This window comes from Siphateles boraxobius, unplaced genomic scaffold (genome assembly GCF_051911475.1).
Source record: "Siphateles boraxobius isolate OS27281-9 unplaced genomic scaffold, OSU_SipBor_1 8, whole genome shotgun sequence".
NCBI classification, from domain to species: Eukaryota; Metazoa; Chordata; class Actinopteri; order Cypriniformes; family Leuciscidae; genus Siphateles; species Siphateles boraxobius.
Window position 1 is genome coordinate 23,171,310 of NW_027509208.1, and position 26,924 is coordinate 23,198,233.

Below are 26,924 nucleotides of genomic sequence, written 5' to 3' on the forward strand. Positions count from 1 at the left end.
GAAAAGGAGGTTAAACCTTTCTTCACAAATCCAAGCTTAAAACTTGAGTGTGTGATTTTTTGCTATGTTATTTGTATGCTGATATCCATGCAAATCGTTATCACCGTGGCAACAACAAAAAAAAAAAATATATATATATATATATATATATATGTAAGTTATGGAAGATAGGAAGTAAAAAAAAAACTTGTGTAGTTTTTGTGGTTTAAAATATATAAACAAAAGAAGTCCCATACTTTCACCTGGCGGCACCTGGCGTATACTAGACATAGACGTGATCTGTTATTAGAGGTGACGGTGTCAAAGTAATGTATTTCAGAAATGTACATATAGAAATCACGCAGTTAGCTAACAATGTATTAAAATTTAAGGCACAATGAGCTCATTGAAGTAATTATAACAAGTTGTAAATATAATGATTACAATGGATAAATTATATTGTAAACATTATGTTTACAACTCGTAATAATTAGCACAGAAACAGATAGCATGTTTCGGAGCTTAGCAATGTTTCTGAGGAAGAAGGCGGCTGTTTTTGTAACATGAATGACAAGTTGCTGTCTAATATAACACCCAGATCTTTTACTGTTGAGGACGAAGTTACAGTACATCCTTCTAGATGCAAATTGTTTTCTAAGAGGTTCTGTGTACAGGCTTTTGGTCCAATAATTAATACCTGAGTCGTATCTAAATGTAATAGAATAAAATTACTTGTCATCCAATATTTTAAATCTTTATCACACTCTGTCAGCTTGGACAATTTAGAGATTTTGTCTGGTCGTGATAGAGCTGAGTATCACCAGCATAACTGTGGAAACAAATTCCATGTTTTCTTATAATATTACCAAGTGGCAGCATATATATTTAGATATTATTTATTCACCCATATCCCGTTCCAACTAGTTTCAATTTCTATTCTTTCTTTTTTTCTGTGGAATTCAATTGGCTCCAATGTTGTTTGGTCTGCAGAAGAGATAAATGGTTCACAACACAGAAAGTTTGCTCAGGTTTTTACAAGTAATGTTTTCAATTTTTTTGGGTTATAAAACTATGGAATATAATGATAATGTCACGTTGGTGTCTGTATGATTCTGTTCTGTTTAGTTCTTCTGTTTGTTTTCAGTATTAGTCACATGTCTTTTGTTTTCCTGCCACTCATCTGTTACCATGCCAACCATCATTAGTCCATCTTCTTCACCTGTGTCTTGTTAATCACCTTCATCTGTGTCACCTGGTTCATGTTCATGAGTGTCTCTATTTAGTTCCCTCTGTTCAGTTAGTCTGTGTCTGTTCTCGTCAGTGTAACGTTGTTGTGTGACGACCTGCTATATCTCTGAGTACTTGTTAAATAAACACTTTGGATTTGAACCTTCAGCCTGCCTCGTCATCTTCAGCCTGCACAAACCCTGACAGATAACATTTTGACTAAATTTAAATGACTTTTTTTTTCTTCAAAATATTAGACTATGACAAAAAAATGTAAAAAAAAAAACTTTACAATGTAACTAAATGTAAGAAATTAACAATGGCTTAACGAGTGAATTGACTTTGAGATATGAAGTCTTTTTCGACAGTTCAGGATTCTTCACCTTTGGAAAGACTGTCAGCACAGACTTTATACAGTTCAAAGCTCAACAACAACAGCAACAATTTTTCTGTTGTATTTTCTGTCTTTGTCTTTGGCTGAAAAATATTTACAGAAAGCGTTTTGTGCTTCCTGAAGCTAACAGTAGTGAAGGATAGTGATGAACTAGACAGCAGTGGAGTTTATGTTGGAGAAGGTTTGGTGTGAGTCCGCATACCCTGACAGCTGCTCAATTAGACGTTTCAGATAACACACCCTTAAACGGGAAAAGCTGTTTCAGCGTGTCAAACCTCTTGTAAACTGTCTGAATGGATTATGTTGGCTACATGGTGGTACGGCCTTACCAGAATGAAGGAATTAGCTAAAGCTGTCAGTTTTACACAAGTTCCAAGTGAACTCATAATTAGTCATGTTCTAGTGATCACCTGATTTTTGCCTGAGCGTAATTGGATGATGTCAAAAGAGATGATTCTCAGACAGAAAGTTCTGAACGTTGGATTCGGTTATATTTTTAGAGTGTATATTTTTTGAAGGACTTGCATAACTTACATTTCATCATTTTATCTTTTCCTGATGTCCACTTATAAAGCTAGTCCTGGTTCCCCTTCGGCAGCTCACTATGACGTGAGTCAGAAGTGATTCTGACGAATGGGGATTGCTTGCGAGAGTCTATCTACTTCAAATTTAACTAAACGAGCCAATGCACATTGGCATGCGAAAATTGCACCAGCTGCTGTGCCTCGCAATAGTGTCTTTCGGCTCGGATCCAGACGGTGAATACTGTTCCTGCTCTGCAATCTTATCTAAGAGTGTTTTAACTTCAAAAGACGAGTCTGCTTCTTCAGGAGAACGCCTCTTCAAGCTGGTGTTGGTGTTGGTGTTACAGCGCTGGCCACGATCTCACAAAGAGCAAAACAGCTGTTTTCACAGCTCAGAATGTTGCGACTTGTTATATCCCAGGTCTAGGATCCAAGAGAATAACAGAAATAATAAAGTTGTTACACCTGGACTCCTTGTTTCTTTCTTTTTAATGTTTTGAAACAAGTTGTTCAAATTGGTCAGCACAAGACATCAAAAGGAAGCAAATTAGTTAATTAGTAGGCTAACCCTGTTGAGTTCCTTCATCACCTCGAAATGCAAACCTATGAAAATGGATTTCAAAGTCTAAACAGTACTCCTTGTAAACTACTAAAAACGTTGATGTTATGCACGAGCATGTTCAGTCTATAGTGTTTCTTTACAAAGAGATATCGCCATCTACTGGCCTGACATGAATAATACAGGGTTTTTAGTCGTTTTCATGGATTCGTATGAACAGGGATCGTTTTGACAACATTGTTGTCTGTACGTAAAAAAATACAAAGGAAAAAAGTTCAGTTTTTAATACATAATTGTCGTGTAAATGTGAAAAACTTGAAGTTTTGCAAAAACTCTGGGTCACAACATTCTAAATCAAACCATTTTATTTCAGAAGATCTTAATTATGGTTATCCATTATATAACACTTTAATTACCTAAATGCATTCCACTGTTAAAAATGTAATTTTTGTTGAACATTCATTTATTCATTCATTCGTTCATTCTGAAGACCTCATCTATTTTAAACTAGAGCAAATGTCTAGTAATGCGTTCTTTTTATTATTTTATTATCATTCAGTTTACCAAGGGCAGAATATGGCCCTGAATATCAAGGTACTGTAATAATCCAGCCCTGGTTTATTTCACTACAAAAATCATACAGGGAATAATAAATAATTTGGTAAAGTATGAGATGTCTGCACTAGGGGGAAATGTGGCTAATGTTGATATTTTCCCCAGAGCGCTCTTTATGCACCATGACAGGAGCTTTCACCTCCTCCTTTATTTCACTCTTTGAATCCGAGCAACATTATACATTGCAAGATACCTTTCCAAAGGTAATCAATGTGTTTCTCCCTGAGTGAGATTTAACTCAGTGCCAGCATAAATAATCGCAGTTGAGCTTGAACATTAATTATTAATAAGTCTATACTGAGAGAGAGGCAGAGAGACCCTGTTTTGAACTTTGCTATATTGTAGGTTCAATGCAAAAAAAAAAAAATATATATATATATATATATATATGTGTGTGTGTGTGTGTGTGTGTGTATATATATATATATATATATATATATATAAACGGGCCCAACCGGTTGCGCCGGCTCGGGCCCTTCATCTATATATATATATATATATATATATATATATATATATATATATACACACACACACACACACAGAGACGCACAAATATACAAATGGTTTATCTAAACCCCCTCCCTCACACACACACACACACACACACACACACACACACACACACACACACACACACACACACACACACACACACACACACACACAGACACACAGACACACACAGAGAGACATAGACACAGAGAGAGAGAGAAAATGACCACATTCAAACCAAAATATCTGACTTCCTGTTGGTCGGAGCTAATGACTGTAAATTAGAAAGTTGTCCGGCTTGATGAGAACAATATATATACGGAGTTTTGTTACTGTTGGTAAAACTAACCCCCCGACTTTTGTCAAAATAATTCAGAAAGTGACACACTTCCTGCTGCAAGTTGGTGGCGCTATAACTTTGACTCACAATAGTCGCATCCATGTGATCGGCCTCTTACCACGAACACACTGCTGAAGTTTCATCAAGATCAGTTAATGTATGCAGAAGTTATAAAACTTTGTGTTTCTCTTTTCTCGCCATAAATTTGTTTCCTTGCCACGGCCAAACCGTTCGAAATATCAAGAATCAGTCCGCAATTTAGCATCCTCAATGTCTTAACTTATGGGGCGGTAGTGGCTCAGTGGTTCATGTAGGTTGTCTACATGTCACAACCGAAAGGTTGGTGGTTCGATCCCCGGTTCCACCTGACCAAGTGTCGAGGTGTCCATGAGCAAGACACCTAACCCCAGCTGCTCCCGACGAGCTGGATGGCGCCATGCATGGCTGACACTGCCGTCGGTGTATGAATGAGTGAGTGAATGAGTGAGTGAATGAGTGAATTCCAAAGCATGCGTTTTACAAACAACCCATTATAGCCGACTTCCTGTTGGGCTGGCGTAAAACTTAGAGCACGAAAGTTGTTAGGATCGATGAGATCTATATGTGTACCGAGTTTCATATTAATTCATGCAAGCGTGTTTGATATATGGACCAAGTTTTCCCCCTGCCACGCCCGGGTAGCATCTTTAGTCCGTCCCTGATGGCCGCGGGTTCTGACCTGTGTGCAAACTTTCAATAGTTTTCGAGCACGTTAAGGAGCCCAAAAGCCCCCGAAACCTTGAAAAACAAGAATAAAAGCAAATCTCACGCACACAGACACACAGAGATGCAGAGGCAGAGACAGAGAGAGACAGAGAGGGAGAAAAAATGCTTGAAATATCCACATTCAAAGCAAAATATCTGACTTCCTGTTGGTCGGAGCTAATGACTTTAAATTAGAAAGTTGTCCTGCTTGAAGAGTACAATATACATACCGAGTTTTGTTACTGTAGATAAAACTACCCCCCCCCCCCCCCACTATTGTCAAAAGGGGGCACTACTGAGCCCCTGTACCACGCCCGTTTCTGAAACTTTGCACATGTCTACTAGGTAATAAATGAGATGTGTCTGTCGAGTTTCATGCAATTTGAAGAATGTTAAGAGTCTCAAAAGCATCCAAAAAGAATATTAAAGTTTGATGCATTGCCATGGCAACAGTATTTAAGATATCAATAATCCTTTCACAGGTCTACATCTGGCGTGTGTTTACTTTATACACATAAAGTTTGAAGCAAATCGGGTAAAAATAAGAGGGTGATTTAAAAGCATTTTGAATGTGACACACCTCCTGCTGCCAGTTGGTGGCGCTATAACTTTGACTCACAATGCTTACATCCATGTGATCGGCCTCTTACAACAAACACACTGCTGAAGTTTCATCAAGATCAGTTAATGTATAAAGAAGTTATAACACACTTCCTGTTTCCATTATTCGCCATAAATTCGTTTCCTCGCCTCGGCCAAACCGTTCGAGATATCAAAAATCCCCTGGCAATTTTTCATCCTCAATGTCTTGACTTCATGCACACCGAGTTTGGTGATGATTGGGTGAATTCCCTAGGAGAAGTGTTTTAAATTCCTGAGCATGCGTTTCCAAACAATCCTAAATAGCTTACTTCCTGTTGGGCTGGCGTAAAACTTAGAGCACGAAAGTTGTTTGGCCCGATGAGATTTATATGTTTACCGAGTTTCAGATTATTACATGCAAGCGTGTTTAATATATGGACAAGTGTTCAAACCTCGTTCCAGGGGGCGCTGTCGAGCCCCCCTGCCACGCCCGGGTACCAGCTTCAGCCCGGCCCTGACGGGCTCTGACCCGTGTGCAAAGTTTCAAGAGTTTTCGAGCACGTTAAGGGCCCCAAAAAGTGCTCAAAAGCCGCCCGCTTTGGCCCTTCATCGCTGCTCGCAGCTATATATATATATATATATATATATATAAAGATGCCGGTGGCACCGCCAACCTGGTGCCTTTAGGGTTATTGTGCACGACGTGCAAAAACGTAACCCTGCTTTGATTGTCGAAAAGAAGTGTGCTGTAGAGCTTGCATCAGTTTGGGTGCATCAAGTGCCCATCGAGGGCACATATCAACCACAAAGTATGAGTGAGCAACCTTCTGAAACCTAAAATGAAAAATGAGACACCTCATTCATGGGTCTCATGGGTTTAACGGACACATTAAATAAGTACACAAGACCGAGTATTCATATGAAGTGTGCCATTTGGGACAGGGCCTATGATCTTGAACCACAATAGCCACATATATGAGATCATTTACATATAGAATAATTTTTAATGTCATAGGATGTCATAGCTTAATATGTTTTTCAGCACTTAAATGTGTAAATATAGAAGCCCAGTATTTATCTGGAGGTCTTTGTACAGGTTTATTAATGTAATTATATTTTACGCTTATGTGTCCTATGATATGCAATGGAGGTACATTTTAATGTTTAACATGGGTGTATTCACAACACATAGCATACGATATAATATTTTAAGATTATTCATCATTATGTTGTCTCTGCCTTTTCTGTTTTAATGATATTCAGAACAGAAAAACTAAATGTTCCTTAATTTTAATTAACACTAACTTTATTCTCATCTGTATTATAAATAATTGATTTCCGTATAAAATGATTCCCCCCCCCCCTCTCTCTCTCTCTCTCTCTCTCTCTCTCTCTCTCTCTCTCTCTCTCTCTCTCTCTCACACACACACACACACAAACAAACACACACAGTTCGATCGCGCCCGCACCCCCCCCCCCCCCCCCCCTCTCTCTCTCTCTCTCTCTCTCTCTCTCTCTCACACACACACACACACAGTTCGATCGCGCCAGCGCGCCTCTCTCATGCGCGCACACACACTGTACCATGAGAGAGAGGCGCGCGCGATCGACCTGTGTGTGTGTGCGTGTGTGAGAGAGAGAGGCGCGGGCGCGATCGAACTGTGTGTGTGTGCGTGTGTGAGAGAGAGGCGGTATAAATATAAATAGAAATATAGATATAAATATAATTTTGGACACAAGAGGGCAGTATATCCCTATTTATGATTTTGTGTTTAAACTATCACCCGAAGAGACCTTCGTAGCATTCTCAATGTCTTGATATCACGCTGACCGAGTTTGGTGACAATAGAATGAATTGCCTTTGTAGGAGAAGTTGTCGAGCCCCCGTGCCATGCCCGGGTACCAGCTTCAGCCCGGCCCTGATGGCCGCAGGTTCCGACCCGTGTGCAAAGTTTAAGAGTTTTCGAGCATGTTAAGGGGCCCAAAAGTGCCCAAAAGGTAGTAAAATAATAATAATAATAAAAAGAAGAAGAAGAAGAAGAAGAATCCTTAGGAAAACAATAGGGCCTTCACCTTTTCAAGGCTTGGGCCCTAATAAAAAGAAGAAGAAGAAGAATCCTTAGGAAAACAATAGGGCCTTCGCCTTTTCAAGGCTTGGGCCCTAATATTAATAATCCTTAGGAAAACAATAAGGCCTTCGCCTTTTCAAGTATCTCCTGAAAAAAAGCTCCTCCAGGAATAAAGGTATATTGCTCCTCATTATAACATTTAGAGGCTCTTTCTTCTCGGACAAGCCTGTCTAGACCTAAGGGGTCAAGGTTTGGATGGTGAGCATGGCCTCATTAGCCATCTGCTGGTGGCAGCGCCAGGTTTGTGCTTCCAGGGCGATACGCAGTAGTTAAGTAATTGCCTTTGAGATGAATGAGAAGCTAACAAATAGCTTTATTCCTGTATTATCTAAGGCTTTGGACAAGATTGTACTGTTAATGAGACATCCAGGTAAAAAGAACAAAGAGACCACGCTCTGATGCCAATAGTTGCTTTTTAAGGGAGTTCACACTGCTATCAACTCTTTAAAAAAAAAAAATTACATCGCAGGACTTTAAAGTGGACTCAAACATCGTTTTACTTGTGATAGCGTCTCAGTATACATTATATTCACACTAGTGTTTTTTTATAAACACAATCAATTTTAATATATTATAAATTATTGTTATTAAATTATTATTACTTTATTTTACACTACAAGTTACATATCTTAAATTTTTCACTTTCAAAAATTGAACCCTCATGCTTTTGATTTGGAGGAAAACTGATGGGAGACATTTAAGTCTCTGTGTTTTAGTAGACAGCAGGTTTAAAAACACTTCTCGTAACTCGGTAAAGTGCTGTAAAAGATTATGTAAATGTGAAAATAAAGTGAAATGCACATTATAAGCGACTCGAACTGAACGAGCCGTTCAGACACAGCTGCATGCACATAAATGAACACAGTGCCCTGCTTAACTCTGAAAAACACTGCACTTCAGAATAAATAGCATTCATTTGAGATTTAATAATTGAACTAAGCCATATCACGATTTCAATTTTATTTCCATTAATTGTGCAGCCCTTCTCTTCTGAACCTAGTGATGCTTACTCATTCCATTTGTTGTGCTTCTCAATTAAATAATTATCATTCTCATTCGTATCCTTTACATTGTACAAATATGTGCACTTGACTTGTATGAATCAGTTGAAAGACCTGATATATATACTGTAAAACACATGTCCATTACAGTGGATAATACTGTAAAAAAAAAAAGAAATAAAAGAGATTTGGATATGTATCGAATTTAGAATCACAAATGAAGTGGTCCAAATCAAATGTGATTATTTTTAATTGCACGCTTGTTACAAGAATTAATCTGCTCTCTACATCTGCAAAATGAATAAAACATTGTACAGTGAAAAGTCTTCCAAAAACGTATAAATATAGCTTGAATAAATATGCCAGTAGCTTGAACTGAACTGTATTTTGCACTCACAAAATCTGTCACTTTAATTTCTGAATTATTTAAGAATAATACAAAGTGGATGACAAAAAGTTTTAGGCATGCCAGATAAGTGCAGTGTTTTAAATGATAGCGTGATTATCGCTGTCCTTTTTCTGCTAAAATCATTCTCTGCAGGGATGTACCAACTGCTGCCTTATTAACAATAAAAGCATTACATTAGAGAGGTACGCTGTGAGTTAGAGTATGAAAGGACATTGATGTGAACAATCTGATCCCAATTTTCATTGATCCATTTATGCTCTCCTTTTCAAGGGTTTTTTAAATAACCAGCCACTGCAGCGGCAGAACACTTTTAACGTAGTGCATTATTTGTAAATACCTTTTTAGCTTTGCATCACATAACCAGATCCATATATATGGATTTTCTAACATAGTAAACTTGCTTGGTAGCTCACCCTGATACAGCACTGCACTTGTGATGAGGAGCGTTTGGGTACGAGTTCTGTAAAACAGTCAAAATAAAAGTAAAAATAAAAATAAAAAAGTTGCTTCAGCAAATATGTTTTTATCTCCCGTTTACACTGTTGCTAAGATATAGGCTAGGGTTTAGTGTAGGCGGTATGTTATTATTATTTTTTTAATATTTATAATGCGATAAATCATTAACCTTTTAGCGTCACTCACTGTACATTTATTTCCGAACTGCTGCGATATGTACAACAATTAACCTAATAAGATGTTGCCAGATTCATGTTCATCTGTTTTAAATAAAACTAAATGCACTTTTAGAATATCTAGATATTTCGCCTTGAAAGTGTCATGAAATATTATTTTCCCAATGAGGCTGGGTTGCATATATGCTAAAAAAACGTTAACTTATCAAATGACTTATTGTATTTAAAATAATTCTGTGATAGAATTTTTTCGGAATAAAATAGCTGACTCTTGTGTCTTGCAAAGACTAATGGCATAGCTAGCATTTTTTTAACCATACATACAATTATTAAATAATGTGGATAATTTGAATCATTTAACAAAATTACAGCTTTATTAATAATGACACACACGATTAAACATTTTTGCTCATAAGTGATACAACATTGTGGTAATTTGTGTAACGGATATAATATAATTTCATTTTCACCCAATTAAATAAATGTCACTCTTTGATTAGATCCTCATATTTTTTTTAAAACTGTAGTGATATTTTGATGTCTAGGTTTGGGACAAGGGTAAACTTTTGGGTAAACTTCAAATAGATGTATTTAAAGCTGTGGTAAAAATGTGATCTTATATAACACGAAAGAAATAGTCGAATTCTGTTTTAATAATTATAAACCCTTGGGACATAAAAGTGCCAGTAATTGAAGAAACAATCCTACATCAGAGTACGAAACTGTTCACTGATTTTGTTCACGTTTTCCCCATGCACAATGTGGGAATCACCATTACCATGTTTTGAATGGCAGATAGGCCTGACTAGCTAAATAATGTGTTTTTCTTTTCCTAGTAATTGCTACCACCAGTATGTCAAACATCTTCTCTAGTCATTGAATAAGTGGCATTCATCTGCCAGTGAGGAGCAGAAAGCACAGCCGTAAATACAATGTAACTCTCTGCTTTTTTTTCCACTTTAAAAGAATGCGACACCTCTACGAACCACTTTTCCATCTAATTACTGTAGTCACTGACAGCATGGTAGGCTGGTAATTTGATTTATATTGAGTTACACAAGGAATGGATTAACAGCTAATAAAAAATGCATAGCGCCACCCTTGCAGTCACCGCATTTGTCACAGGCCTTTACTTTCCTTCATGTGCCCTTTATGCTGCGCTTTGAGCAGAGAATGAGAAATAGACCTGCATATTCATTCGCATTCTGTCTTATTCCCACTCTCTTCCCAAGATGCTCTCGGCTGGGGAAAAAGAAATAGATTTACAGGCCTCCGTCGGTTCATGTTATAGTTGTAAATTGCTCCCGATGCTGTGTGTTATTGAGCTACCAGAGAGCTAAATGTGCACCGCTCATATTGGATTATTTATAAATGTATCATTTTTGTTTTTCGAGGAGTATAGGGTGCAGTCAGTGGAATAGAATTATCTAATAACTTTAAAAGACAGAGTATACTGCACATAAAAACTGTGAAAAGTATAGACTATGAATGTTGTGTTGTTATTATTAATACTATAAATTTAACTAGCTAATTAACAAATAACAACATATAATTAACACTTTTATCATCATGCATACGTGATGAATTAATCCGCATATTATGTTATGTTTTTTTTTTTGTTTACACTTTATTTTAAGGTGTCAGTGTTACAGTGTAATTATGTATTTAATTACTGAGTAATAATATTTATACATGTATACCTACTATATGGCTAGGATAGGTGTTTGGTTAAGGGTTAATTGCATGTAATTATGCATAATTTATAGTTATTACTACAGTTACTACATGTAACGTCAAACAATGACACTGTCAAATAAAGTTTTACCGTTGTTTGTTTGTTTTTACATTCATCTCTGGCAAAAATTATTTTTTCAATATGAAGGCAATAGTATGGGGAAATCACACTGAAAGAATTCATGACTAGTTTATCAATTTTATAAAGCTGTATATTACGCAGCATTCATGTGCAGCTGAATTTGTCATGGTGTCTTAGTGTTGAACCTGAATATATGTCACGTTCTTCCACCCTTATTGAGAAGTGCGTCTCAAGGCCACGGGTGCCACTGCTGTGCCTGATCAGAATGGAACACACAGACCTCTTAGGAAAGTCAATGAGTTACTGTGCATTGTGTGTTCACTGACTTGGCAAGAAGAAACATGATAGATAGATAGATAGATAGATAGATAGATAGATAGATAGATAGATAGATAGATAGATAGATAGATAGATAGATAGATAGATAGATAGATAGATAGATAGATAGATAGATAGATAGATAGATAGATAGATAGATAGATAGATAGATAGATAGATAGATAGATAGATAGATAGATAGAATATTTGTATTCTTTATTTGTAGAATATATTTGTATTATCATATGAAACATTAACCATATGGTCACCTTTAAATTAGCACACCTCTAATTAAGAAGTTGACTTACCGTATTAAAATAGCTTTAAATGTAAAAAATAATAATAATAATCTGTTTGTTCGCCGTCCGTTCTGAACATTAGACTTATGTATTTCTGCAGTGCATGATAATTTAGCCAAACAAAGGTTATTCTCTACACACAAAGTGTGAGGAACACATTTACTTTTTGTGTAAAGCTTTTCATTTTAATTATAGAGCACAACAGGGGACAATCCAAACCATCAACTGAACAAAACTTTGTGAATAAAAGCAATTTTCTTTTTCTACTTGGTTTTTATTTCATATATTTAGTGCTCAAGAAATACAGATTTTATTTGGGCTGTTAATTTAACACCTAGGGGTACGTTTACACGACAACAATGTTCTTAAAATTAAAAAGGTTTTCCTTTGTGTTTTTCCCTAGACGAAAACATTGTCAAAACGATCTGCGAAGACAACTAAAAATGCTGCATTTTTCATCACAGGCCAGTAGTTCGAGGTCACTTTGTAAAGAAACACTAATATAGACTCAAGAAAATTGTGGCTTACCAAATGGGTAACAATTTACAATAAAGGTCCAGTTAATTAATGCTAATGCATCAACTATCATTAATAACAATGAGCAATACATTTATTACAGTAGTTAGGTAGGCCGTCTGAAATGTTTAATTAATTGATAACCTTCTTTTTTGAGTGGGTTGTGAATGTTATTTTAGCATTTGCAGTCCAGTGAAAAGCTGTGTTACATTTTGTTGTTGGAGACCCTTACAAGACACAACAAGAGGTCAGGAGGTTTGATTTTTGAGAAAACGAATCCCAAAGTGATTCTTACAACTTCACTGCTTTAAAGAGGAACAGTTTCAGCTCAAGCTCACAGGGCAAGCAATCTCAGATGTCTAGAATCTTATTCTTAGAAGTTGTGGAGAATTGTTCTGATCAGAAATTTCAGTTTTTAGTTTTAGTTCATTTAGTTTTAGTTATTTTAGTACTTTGACTTTAACGTACACTATGTAACTTATACCTGTCACAAACTGCTCTGAGACACGACGGTTGAGGATCCAAATGCAGTATTTATTTAAAGGGTTATCCACAATCGTAATCCAAATCCAGGCAAGGGTCATACAAAAACAAACAATCCAAACAGTCACAACAAGGCAGGGAACACCACGGGCAAAAGAGTAATCCACGGAACAGGCAAGAAATCCAAAAACCAAGAGACATGATAACAGGGAGAATGCTTGGAACTGCAGTGTAACAGTAAACAAGACTTTGCAGATAATGAATGAGAAAACCAGGCTTATATAGGGTGAGCTAAACAAGATAATGAGACACAGGTGAATGTGATAATGGATGAAGAGATGTACTTTGGGAGATGTAGTTTGTGAGGGAATGACAATAGTCTGATATGGAGTGCCCTCTGGTGGCTCTCAAGGGCACTCCAGCTGGTGACCAGTACATTTAAACTAAAAAAAACTTATTGGTTGGATGTGTGATGCAGGATGGAGATAATAGAGGAAAGAAAGGGAGAGAAAGAGAGTGAGGCAGTAATTATAAGATAATTAAAGAGAGGAGAGTGAGCTCTAGCCAGATTAAGGCTGACTGCTAGAACAGAAGGAGTGCGAACATAACAGTATCTCTCACTGCTATCCCTCAACCTTCAGCTGGATCTTGATTGTTCTCTCCCAGTGTGTTTACTGTGTCGTCCTAATATAATTTGCCAAAAAAAATATAATAAAACAGATCAGATTCTGAGATCTGATTGCATGAGCTGCATAATAGTAAATAGTCCCTATACACCCGTGACCACATATCAGCAGTGTTGGGAAGGATACTTTCAAAACGTATTTCGTTACAGAATACAGAATACATGCCCAAAAATGTAATTTGTAATGTATTCCGTTACGTTACTCAATCTGAGTAACGTATTCTGAATACTTGGATTACTTCCATATTGAATTGCCTTTTATAAGTGTAAGAATGCGGCCATCAAATCCGGCTTACAAAACAGGCCTATTCTGGTGGGGTGGGGGTGCGGTGGTGACGCGTTCATGTAACATGTAAGGGCGGCGCTGCCAATAAAGTATCTAAAAGCTGTCACAAAGAACTGGCAAAGTAATGATTATGAATATGTCAAATATAGCAAGGAGATATTTTAATTGTTTATTAATAAACAAGTGTTTTCTTTGTCTGTGTCGGCTTAGATGAAGTTGACGATGCCGACTCGCGATCTTCAGTAGTGAACGTGCCAGAGAGAAATACACATTTCATATGGATTACATAAGCAGAGAGCAGTCAGTAGTCTGTTTTCTTTCATTTTGAATTGTTCTGTTTAAAAGTAGACATGTCTGTGAGGCAAGTAGGTTACCTTATACGCCGAGTTTCGGTTCATTTATGAGACAAGCTCCAGTTCACGCGCTGGCGCCTCCGTTTCGTGATTATCCATCGTCTGCTATATTTACTTCTTATTTATTAAATCCAGGCAATTGGTTGATGAAACATTGATTAAAATTAAGATACAATTAATACAAAACGAAATTCAATTTAAACAAAGTTTTTGTGCTTTCTGTTTGATGTCTCTGTGAAAGTTTTAAAGCATATTTTAGTGCCGCTTTCAGAGCACTCACGTCCTTAATGGAGAACTGTCACGTCCGTAACATTGTTTTTCCTCATACAGTAAATGCGAACACGAAAAATAAAATAAAATAAAATGAATATTTTATGTTCTGTGGAGACTGAGAGCCAACCCTTCTTTATCCGGTGGGTAGTAGTATTACTTTGGTTTGCGCAGTGTAATTCACAGAATTACTAAAAAATATTTTGCCACCTAAAACTTAAAGATTGTTTTGTGTCACGCATGTTTATTTCCCTCATATTAAATATAAAACCCATGTGTAGACAAATATTTTTCTAATGTCTGGACTCCTTTATTAAGGGAGTATGGATATAAACAGACGTTTCAATATATTGGTATTAAATGCATTTTCTGAGAATTTATATTTCAAGTTTTGACTGTAAATGTCACGTTTATAACGGAATTGGCCAATTTAAAGAATTTATCTTCAACTAGTTTTGTGGTGTAGGTCTACGTATTTTATAATGTTAACTTCAAATAATACTAATAGTAATTTGAAGATGTGGTAGCATTGGATCTGGACGGGAAGACCCAGGAAGATCCTCCCTTCTCTTTCTTTAATGTGAAATGCTGTTTGAATTTCCAAGATAGAAACGTATTCTTGCCCTGGATCTGTTGTTCCGGCTCCATCTACCTCTAGCTCCTGCTGCTCCTCTTCCGACTCCATTGTGACTTCACTGATCACGCAAACCGTGCATTTTTTCGTTTTCATATTGGGGCTTCTGGGAAATGGAGCATGGAGTTGCTTTAATTTATTTAGAGAGTGAATAAACTCGTGAAACAGAGAAGTATCGCCATGTAATCCATTGATTTCAAAAATGTAACTGTATTCTAAATACCGAATATTTAAATTGTAACTGTAACAGAATACAGTTACTCATAATTTGTATTCTGAATACGTAACGCCGGTACATGTATTCCGTTACTCCCCAACACTGCATATCAGACATTACCAGAATTACCAAATTGCTACGCTGCTCTGCAACCATAATAACCATACAGTCAGGGTAATTAAGTAATATCACATGAGCAGGAAGGATATTGAATATCACCACAGATGATATTTGTCTGTAGTCCCAAAGTGTCCCAGTTGTGCCTGCCTATTTTTCCTAGTTAGTTTCCATGGTTGTTAATTTGTTCCACTCACCTGTTTCTCTTCCGTTAATTCCTGTGTATTTAGGAGTTCTTTTTGTTTATAGTTTGGTCTCATCAATATTAATCTATAGCATTCTTGTTTAGTCTCCTGTATATTAAAGTAAATAAAGATTGTTCTTTCGAGTGTACTGTGCCGTGCGTGTGTCGTGATGTAATCACGTGATATAATATATACACATCTCCTCCTTGTCCAAAACAATATTCAAAGGCCCCATGACTTTCAGAGTTGTTCATGATTTAGGAATATTTTGACACAATTTCTACCTGAAAAAAACATAAAACATATTATAACTCCTTATAAATTATAAGAGATACAATAGCATTTATTTATATAACTTTTCCAGGTCTAGAATTCACTTCCTGAAAAATACTGTTAAAAAAAAACGCTGTTGATGAGGTGAATCAATATTTAAAATATATATATATTTTAGTTGTTTTAGCTAATTTAAGGTTTGTTTTGTCTTCTTTTCTTTTTTTATCTTGAGGCCCATAGTGGGCCCCAGCCCCTGGTTGAGAAACTGGCCTATTAATTTATTGTTTATTATGCATCTATTATGTATTTATTTGATATCTATATAAATATTTTATTGATTTGGACATGCCCATACTTGCTGATTGGTGATTTAGGGATTGATCTTACCATTAGCTCCACCTCCTTTTTGCCACCAACTGTGTGTTGTGCATTTGGCAATGTGTTAGTATATATACATGCATGTAGGATAATTCACAGCTTTTAACAATGAACTAACATCTAGGCTATGACTGTAACCTCTGTTCCCTTTCGAAAGGGAACTCGCACTGCGACAGCCCTTGACGTGCGACCTGGAAGTATATAAGGGCACCTTGCAAACATGATAATCACCTTTTTGTCTGAAGGGACTGTATGGTAGGCAGGCCCCGAGGCATGGCGAAAAGACGCAGTGTTTCGTTCCCCGTTCCTGAACTCGCACTGCGTCAATTGACACTAAGGGGAACTATATACCAGCGCCAACATGCTAAGGGGAGTGCATACCCAATGGCAGTGACAACTGTCAAAACCAGCAAATTTAAAATAAATGCCAGAACCACTCACCCTCAGGTCACACTGGGCTGTCAATGACAGCATTCCCTACAGTCATAGCCCAAGCTATACGTTCCACAGGAAAACCTTCATTTAGAAGGGGTCCCTTCTAGGGAATGTGGTTAGGGAACCCAAAGGAGCCCCAGCCAATCACTATTCAGGGGAACATACTCGCCCGAAATGCCACCAGGAAGGCCTAAGCTGGTGTCACACAACTGTTACACAACTGAGCATGACTCAGCATAGCGCTTACAACCTTTGCCAGCGAGGGGAGTTCGATCTACAGATCTACCCAGCACTTGTGTATCAAAGCACTGAGGAGCCCTGAAAAGGCCTAAGGACTGATCTAACTTGGAGGCGTCACGAGAGGCCTACGACCGTCTGACCAGACTCAGGTGGCCAAGTTCACGGGAGCGTACTTCGAAAACCAAAAAGAAGTAAAGGTTACTTTCCTCTCGTCCAGAGCCATAATGGTGCGAGGTAGGATAATACACAGCTAAAAGTGAAGTACTCAGACCCTGTATTACTCTTCTCGCCTGCAGAAAAGGGGTGGGCCTTGGCATAACGTCTCCCATGGTAGGAGGCTGTATATAGGGATGTTAAAAACCTACATTCACAAAGTGAAGGGCCAGAGGCAGAAATGCTTTAGCAGAACAACTCCACTATGCTTAGCATAGCCTAGGCCTGCTACAGAGGCGGCCCTGGTGAGGACCAGTCTGTAAGCATAGATCTACCGGAGGAGCCACAGCCTTACGAGAAAAAAAATATTTATTATTTTTTCATACGAGGGGCTGCAGAACCGCTCAGCCTACTGAAAACCCAAACAGAGGTCAAGGGGGCAATGCACTCAGTCTATACTCCCAAACAAAAATAGAGACCGAGAACTCTACCTTGAGGTGGCTAATAGCCCGAGGGCTAACACAGGTGTGTGTAGAAGAAGAAAAAACAGGGGGTAGCATAAACATAAAAATTCTTCTTTCTAGAATGACATTCTGCAACTTAACTCTCTGCTAATAACATATTTCATTTTAATGAGCGGCAGCCTCAAATGCTCTCACCATGAGAGGAAGCCTAAGCTATAAACATAGTTTTACAGCCCCCATAACTCTATGCAGGGAACGAGGTCTGTAGACAGACACATTTTAGCGTTAGTTGCACACAAAATGACTCTTAAAGAAGACCAACTCAGCTCACCTGCGGCGTGCGAAGTGAAGACTACCGAGACAATTCACATGCCTAATCTAGGCACTCTGACTATCCAAGCCGAGGCGGGCCATCAGAACATTGTTCTCACCATGGGCCTAGCCTCAGGCCTGATGTTAGAAGTGCCTGAGGAGTCAGGGAAGAGAGGAGAGGGCTAAGATATAATCACGCCCTGAGGGGAGATGATCCATCACTGACGCTGTGTGCGTTTGTGCTGGATCACGTCCCTTAGATCTCTCTTCTTGTGGGAGTTGCGCCTCTTCTGTGACCTACTCCTCTACGGTTCATCTGTCTGGGCGTGGATACGGATCTCAGCGTGGTCCTAAATGCAGCCGAGCACACCTTCGCCTCTCTAAACTTTCCAACCACCGCCTCCATGGAGATGCCGAAAAGCTCAGAGGGCGAAACCGGTGAGGGCGAAAGCCTTTCTCTTTCATCCCAATGTTGGCCAGGTTCAACCAGAGATGTCTCTCCATGGCCACTATCGGCGCCAGCGACCAGCCAATCACGGCAGCAGTCTGTTTGGTGGCCGGGAGAGCTAGGTCTATGGTGTAGCCTAGCTCAGTAACCACCTCAGGGGCCCCACCCCCTGGTCGAGATCCCTCAGCAGATCGGCCTGGTATATCAGCAAACTGGGTTGGAGGTCGCAGTGTTGATGTCCGCTCTCATATCCCCTCATCATCAGCGAGTCTAGCCTGCTGATGTCGGTGGGTACGGGCAGAATATGGGTTCTTCCATGTCCTCTCGATCTCAGTATGGACATCAGGAAGAAATAGAAAGCTCATCTGAGCTGGTGGTTTTTGACCGGGGAGAAACCACTCTTATCGCGAACGATTTCTCCCCAATGCGCAGCCACGGCAGCTGCAGCCTGGCCACGGCGCATTCCATAACACCAACCACGCTCAGCATACACGGGCAGGGTGGCCGAGAAGTTTCAGGATCTATCCGATTATCACCACCCTCATCAGCCTGTTCATCCGGAAGAGCACTCCCTGAGAGTTCTTCTTTTTTTCTTTTTTTTTATATAGAAAAACTTTCATCATCCACCTGCAGCTCACCCTCGTCATCCGCCGACCCCTCTCAAGGCGATTTGTGAGCCACATCTGGGAACCCCATAATGCACGGTGCTGCTCTGCTTCTTTTTTTTTTTTTCAGCACGAGCGGGACATGAGCCACGAGGTCCAGACGCCGAACCCTCTTTTCTCGAGAGAGGGCCAGACGAGAGCTGAGCGTTCTCAAAGAAAAACGTTCACAATTTGCACAGGCAGTTCCCTCGAGACCTGTCTGTGCACGCTCTTCCTTCCCAGACAGAAAACACACAGTGTGTGTCACACGGCGTCAAATATCTTGAGCACGGGTCTGCACACTTCTGAAACATTTAGCTATCTCAGTGCATTTCATAATTACCTGATTTCCAATCGCTTACAGACAGAACAGTCCTTGAAGACGAAAAGATGATTATCATGTTTGCAAGGCGCCCTTATATACTTCCAGGTCGCACATTAATGATTCATGGGCTGTCGCCAGTCAATAGGATTGCAGTGATTTGATAGTAATTTCAGACACCTGTCACGCCTGAGGCGTTCCCCTTAGCGTCAATCGACGCAGTGCGAGTTAACTTTCGAAAGGGAACAAATGTTTAGCAATATAAGTTTGTATTTTTTTTTTAAAGAGAAGATTCTAATGTTTTCTGGCATTTTGTGTTTATGTGTGTGTCCACAGGTTTGATTACCAGGAGCTGTTACACAACTCCAGTTTTTGCCTTGTTCCTCGGGGCAGGCGGCTTGGGTCCTTCCGCTTTCTAGAGGCCCTACAGGTAGGTGACTCTGAAGTTTGCCTGTCTAAAACACTTTTACAGCATGCTTCCTTTCATAACAGGTGTTTTTGATTGACTTGGATGTTTTTAGGACTCAGCATTTGGAGCCCTGAGGTTACACTACTCTGACGTAGGGGTTATTGATATTGACACTCTGTCATCTTTTCAAAAACATCCAGAGATTCTTATATTGAAGAGGAGAGGTGAAGAGAACTATTAATAAATTGCTCACTCGCTCTCTTTCTCTCTCGCTCATTCGCTCTCTTTCTCTCTCGCTCTCTTTCTCTCTCGCTCTCTTTCTCTCTCTCTCAACATGTGTGGTTAGTCATTAGTTGTTTTCTCAGTCTCTCCTCTGATCAGGAGAATCAACTATGCAGCTGAAACTCCACTTACATCACTTCTTTTTTTTGTATTAGGAAAAAAATATAGTTCAGTGCCTTTGCCACATAATTTTTGTGCATTATATTTGTTGCAGCCCTTGGATCCAACAACGAGAGTCTCGACTGATGCATAAGGTGTCCTTTATTTAGTTCGCCAAACCAGCATGACGTTCAACTTTTAGTCCATCACCTTAGCACCGTGAAAACTGTATTGAAACATACATACAGCAAACGTTTCACACACTTGTTTTCACGGCTACAAACGTCATTAGGTAATAAAACATTTAGTGTGACAAAACATTAATTACACGGCAAAATAAACCATACATATGTGCAAACAATATTATGAATTATCTATGAATGAAAACATATCGTACCTCGCTGCGCTAACCAAGGAGTGCAAAACAGTATACGATAGTCCTTTCTTCCATCATGAAACGGGCGTCAAGTTCTTTAAGTTCATGAATAAAACAAAATCTCAGATAAAATCCATGTAGGCACAAAAAACAGCTGCGTACCATTGACACCCTTCAGCTACCTTTAAAATGCTAATCTTCCCTTGTGCAAAACTACGGTGCCACCAAGGGGACAAATTTAAACATTACAGGGTGAACCGAATTTCCGGTCAATCACATAGAAATAACATTAAATTACATACAAAATATAAAATATTTGAATAAGTGACAAACATTTACACAAATATTTTACCAATAACCATCCTATACTTCATTTAATCAACAGCATAGATTAAAACTCCAAAGTGGTCCTTTACAATATTATATTTGTTCCCAGTACCAATTAAGCAACTATTTTAATTAAGTTTGAGAAGAGCTGTTTTGTGAACTGTAAAGATTGTGAAAAGTGGCATATAAGCCAGTAACACCTATGAGCAGTGATGCAGAAAGCATGAGATGAAACTTCTCGGTAATGTATGTAACCCTCGTTCCCTGAAGGAGGGACCGGAGACGTAGTCGGCGTGTCGACTGATTGGGATCACGCTTAGGGAGCCTGTCATCTTCGAATACTGTTAAATGAGCCAATGCACATTTGGCGTGCGAGATCTGCATCTCACACTTCGCCCCGTGGCGCGGGTATAAATACGGAAGTGGATGCATGCACCAGTTGTTTTTCACTGAGGATCCGAGCGGAGCACGGAGTCAGCGATGGTCCAGCAATAGTAGCGACGGGACTACGTCTTCGTTCCCTCCTTCAGGGAACGAGGGTTACATACATAACCGAGACGTTCCCTTTCAGTCGCTCGCGTTCGACGTAGTTGACGTGTCGACTGATCGGTATCCCCAATTGAAACGCCACTAGTGCTGACACCTTCCAGTGCCTAGACAAAAACCTTCTGATCTCCCTGCATTATTTGTGGCGGAGATGGGACAGGGCTTAGGCCAGGGAAGTCACTGCTGTTCCAAAACACCACTAGGAAAGCGTTCTCTTACGCCCGTAGTGAGGTAACATGTGGATGATACACATATGGACTGGGCAGATACCGGGCAGTACAACATACGTAATGTCACTGGGGTGACTCCAGCCTATAACAGGGGGAGACTTAACCAGTCAGTGACGGCAGAGCGGGCTCTGCCAAGGGAAGACACGGGCTCACTGCAGGGAGCCGCACCTTGGAAGAATACACATATGGGATCACCGGAGAGATCACAACATATGGACACAGCTTAACACAGGTTCCACCAGAGCATACGAGTGAAAGCCTGGCTTCGGGCACTCCGCCACGTCTGTTGCCAAAGGGTATGGAGGAACTCGACAGGGTTCGGCTAAAGAGGAACTATACTGGAACAAGAATTGCACACGTATCCAGTCCATAGGAGGGGAATGGCGCAGCAAGCCGACACTTTGATACGGTCTTACAGTGAAAAATGACTTCATGAGAAGGGAGCCCACGGGAAGCAGCGGTTTGACACGTAGGCTATTTTTATAGCGAACGTGATAGGTCAACGCCTAGGCAGGAGCTATATTCTCTCTTTGGAGGAGCTCACTACCCCGGGGGGCACGTGCACCTTGGGATAACACATCAACATAATGGCAACCACTATGCAGTGGGCCAACCTCATCTTGGAAACAGCCTTCCCTTTCTGCTGGTCTCCGTAACAGACAAGAGCTGGTCTGAGGTCCTGAGGCTTTGCATTCTGTCCAGTTATAACCGCAAGGAGCGGAAAGGGCAGAGAAAAGCCAGGGCTGGGTCTGCCTCCTCTGGGGCAGGGCTTTTAGGCTCACCACCTTGTCCCCTTTTCAAGGGAGAGGTAGGAACCTTGGGCACACATCCAGGCCGGGGTCTCAGGATGTTGTGAGAGTTGCCCGGCCCGAATTCCAGGCATGATTCGTCAAACGAAAATGCGTGCAGGTCACCTACCCTCTTGATGAAGGTCAAACAAAGCAGGAGAACTGTTCTTTTTAAAACAGATTTTTAACTCAGCTGCCTGTAGTGGCTCAAAGGGAGGTCTCTGCAGTGTAGTAGCACCAGAGATAAGTCCCAAGAGGGTATAAAGGGGTCGCAAGGTGATTCAGTTTCCTTGCTCCCCTCAGGAACCTGACGATCAAGTCGTGCTTCCCCATGGATTTGTATCCACTGCATCATGATGTGCGACAATATAGAGGCAACAAACATTTTGAGGGTGGAGGGCGACAGCCTTACTCAACAAATCTTGCAGGAAAGAAAGCACAGAAGTGATCAAACACCTTCGGGGTCTCCTCTCGGAGAGAAGACTCAACTCAATGAACAGGTTCCACCCCAGGGCGTAAGCATGCCTCATTAGAGGGTGCTCTTACAGAAGTGATGGTGTCTACGACATGTTTGTGGTAGATCACCAAGAACCACTGCATCCCGTCCTTTTGGGACCAGACATGGAGTTTCCAGAGGTCTGGATGCGGGTGCCATCATGCCCCATCCCTGAGAATGTACTCAGAGGAATGAGCCAGGAAGGGGCTGCCGAGGGGAGCAAAAGTTCGGGGGAACTAGGCCCGGTTGGGCCAATAAGGGGCAACTAGCAAGACCTGCTTCTTCTCCTCCCTGACTTAGCACAGTGCTGTGCAAGAAGGCTCACTCGGGAAACGCATTTCTGTGGAGGCCCCGGGGCCAGCTGTGAGCCAGTGTCTCCGTGGTGAGGGTTGTGCGCTTGGACAGGGAGTAAAACAACTGGCAATGGGACGAGTCCGGAGAGGCAAACAGATGTAACTGTGCATCCCCCAAGGGTCCCAGAACAGCTGGACCCCTGGGGATAGAGTCTCCACTCTCCCTAGGCCATAAGCTGTCATAAGGCCTTGTCAGTGGCACGATTGAGCAGGCCGGAAACATAAGTGGAATGAAGCAACCTCAGAAGCTTATGACCCCATAGGAGGAAGTGTTTGTACAGACCACTACAAGCTTGCTGAGCAGCGGTGTCTCAAAGCAAGGTGTACTGTCAGCAACTCAAGGCAGTTGATGCTAATGCAGTCGGAGTCCCGTCCAGACCCCCGTTACTGCATGCCCTTTGTACGTGGCCCCTCAGCCGTTTTTTGGTGGACACTTGTTCTAGGGGCGGCTGGCCCGGAAGAACAAAGGTCTGATCACGGGCAGAGGGTTTGGCGGCAGGTCAGGTGATTGTCACATGGAGCGTGCCGCTCTGCCACGGCCACCTTGGGACTTGGCCGTGAAGCCAGTGCTGAAGCAGTCATCATATGGAGGAAGCCATTGCCGCTGCGTCTGCCATATGCCCCAGGAGCCTCTGAAAGGGTTCCAGTGGGATCCTTTCTCACTTCTGAAAGCACCGACCAGACATTCCTGCTGTAAAGCGTGTTTCCAGCTCCTTCCAGCTCCGACTGATTCCAGCTCCTTACCGGAAAAAGATATCCTCAGCCCATAGGCGAGTTAAAAAATCTCGCCATCTACGACCTGGTAAAAAAAGATGCCATGATCGACCTGGTAAGCTCTCCATGCACTTTGGGAAAGAAAGGAACTGGGGCGGCAAGCTGAGAACCAGCACGGCCCGCCCCGAGATACCAATCATCCAACCAAGACCGTTTCGGGACACGGTGGAGGATTCCACTTGAGCCCGACAGCCTCGGCGGCCCGTTTCAGCATAGCTGACATTTCTGGATCTGGCTCAGGCAACGTTACACTCCTATGGGGAGACAACGCAGCCGAGTCATCACTTCCAGGGGTCAGCTCCCCCTCCGATGCTGCAATCGGCAGCCTGTCCATCCTGCAATCGGCATCCTGTCAGGGATTGGTTACTGGGTGGGTATCTGAATAAATAAGCTTTCCATTGATGTATGGTTTGTTAGGATAGGACAATATTTGGCCGAGATACAACTATTTGAAAAATCTGGAATCTGAGGGTGCAAAAGAATCGAAATATTGAGAAAATCACCTTTAAAGTTGTCTATTTATGTTCGCGATTCTGCTGCATTCACTCACAAATATAAATGTTTTATACATTTACGGTAGGAAATTTACAAAATATCTTCATGGAACATGATCTTTACTTAATTTCCTAATGATTTTTTGCATAAAAGAAAAATTTATAATTTTGACCCATACAATGTATTGTTGGCTATTCCCACAAATATACCCATGCTACTTAAGACTGGTTTTGTGATCCAGGTTCACATATTTACTACTGTACACACAAAGCGCTTTACAATCATGTCAATCTCTCCTCAACCAGTGTCCAGCAACCACTTGGATGATGCGACGGCAGCCACAGTACAACGGCGCCAGTGCGCTCACAACACACCAGCTATAGGTGGAGAGAGGAGAGAGAGTGATAGAGCCAATTCAATGCATGGAGATTATTATGAGGCCATGATTGGCAAGGGCCATTGGAGGGAATGTGGCCAGGACACTGGGATTACACCCCTACTCTTTATGAGAAGTGCCATGGGATTTTTAATGACCAAAGAGAGTCAGGACCTCGGTTTAACTTCTCATCAGAAGGACGGATATTTCACGCATGAAGGCGAGTCTCGATATCAACAACGCGATAGTCATGTTCTCGCAATGAGAACATGAACTATCTACAAAATTGATTCTTCATTCTTTATTCAGCGTGCTGAATATATATATATATATATATATATATATATATATATATATATATATATAAAATTTCTTTCTTTTTTTTTTCAAACATGTGATGCAACCATTGTGACCGTCAGAGGGGGACAGGGAATGACCGCATCCAGAACCGCACGGATGAAATGACATTTTGAAAAAGACGCAAAAGCACCTGTATTGCTCTTTCAGGAAATGGGACCCGTCACCAGTGCCAGAGCACACAGGGGAATGACCGCGGCAACACTGAACAGTGAACTGAAACAGTGAAGCACTCACTTCTTGCCCTCTATCCAGGCATCAAAAAACACACAGAAATTATGCTTTTAAAACAGCAGTTGAGAGCTCAGAAGCTCGCAATTACCGCTGCACTCGCGCTGTAGAACCACCAGCACTGGGAGAATCTTACAGAAAAACACAGACACACTTGCTCGTTGAAAACTTTAACACTCTTCAGAGACATCGACACCGATCGGCTCCGAAGCGAAAGACAACTGGTGCGTGCATCCACTGTAGTTTATACCCGTGCCGTGGGGCGGAGTGTGAGATGCAGATCTCGCACACCAATGTGCTTTGGCTCGTTTTAACAGTACTCGAAGATGACAGGCTCCCTAAGTGTGATTCCAATCAGTCGACGCGTCGACTACGTCGAACGTAAGTGACTGAAAGGGAACTTCAGCTCAATATCGTAATATCTGACTGCTAGAATGCAGAAGTTGTCAATGCCACACATGGAGGATTCTAAGACGAACAGAGAGTTTGCATAATACTATTAATATTATTAATTATTAATAGTAACTTAGAACATTAATTTTACAGTAATTAATGATTTTTAAAATCATTATTAAATATTTGCCCCAGATAAATGGTGTGTAAATAAAATAAATTAAAAAAAAGAAACTTATAATTATGAAGGCCACTTTATGAGTCCACCCTCTAATAAGTATAGAGTTGCATAAAATCAGTAAGTGGATTAATAATAATAAAAAAGTGTCCATATGCTTCCAGTGAAGACTCTTTTCAGTCCCATCTTTAGCCTGTCAAAACCAATATTTGTCGGTCAGATATGGGAGGTAAACACAGGGTGTTTGAATTTCCTCAGTATTTTTCACATCTCTCCAGCAGTTGAGTGAGGCAGTGGCTCCCTGCGTTGTGCTCTCTGATGGAAGCACTTTGAAAAGAGACATCAAAAGGCTTTTAGATGCTGGTGCATGGGGGGCAGTCCTTGTGTTGTCACGCATCCCGTAAAAAAAAAAAAAAAAAAAACATGGAGTGAGCGAAGGCGTGTGTGTGTGTGTGTGTGTGTGTGTGTGTGTGTGTGTGTGTGTGTGTGTGTGTGTGTGTGTGTGTGTGTGTGTGTGTGTGTGTGTGTGTGAAAGGTCAGGTGGGATTACCAAAGCAGTGGTCTCTGCCTCACTCCTGATATCTGGCACAAACCTCCTTAAGTCTTTCATATGACTGTCACCTTTGAATGCTGGTCAGGTGCAGTCTTGAATTTAAAGGCCTTCTCACACAAACCTAAACCTGCCGACACCGTTTTCAAATAAAAACAAAAAAGTTTTTATGCGTTGTGGCCGTTC

At 40.6% G+C, this 26,924-nt stretch overlaps 1 protein-coding gene across 1 annotated transcript in view; it reads left to right on the forward strand.

The window, feature by feature from the left end:
* The window catches only part of LOC143729262 (exostosin-1), a 494,506-nt gene that overhangs the window by 385,263 nt on the left and 82,319 nt on the right, over nt 1-26,924 (forward strand). Inside the window, exon 3 of the mRNA XM_077220443.1 lies at nt 19,815-19,908. Coding sequence (XP_077076558.1) covers nt 19,815-19,908 — 94 coding nt within the window. The remainder of the gene's footprint in view (nt 1-19,814; nt 19,909-26,924) is intronic.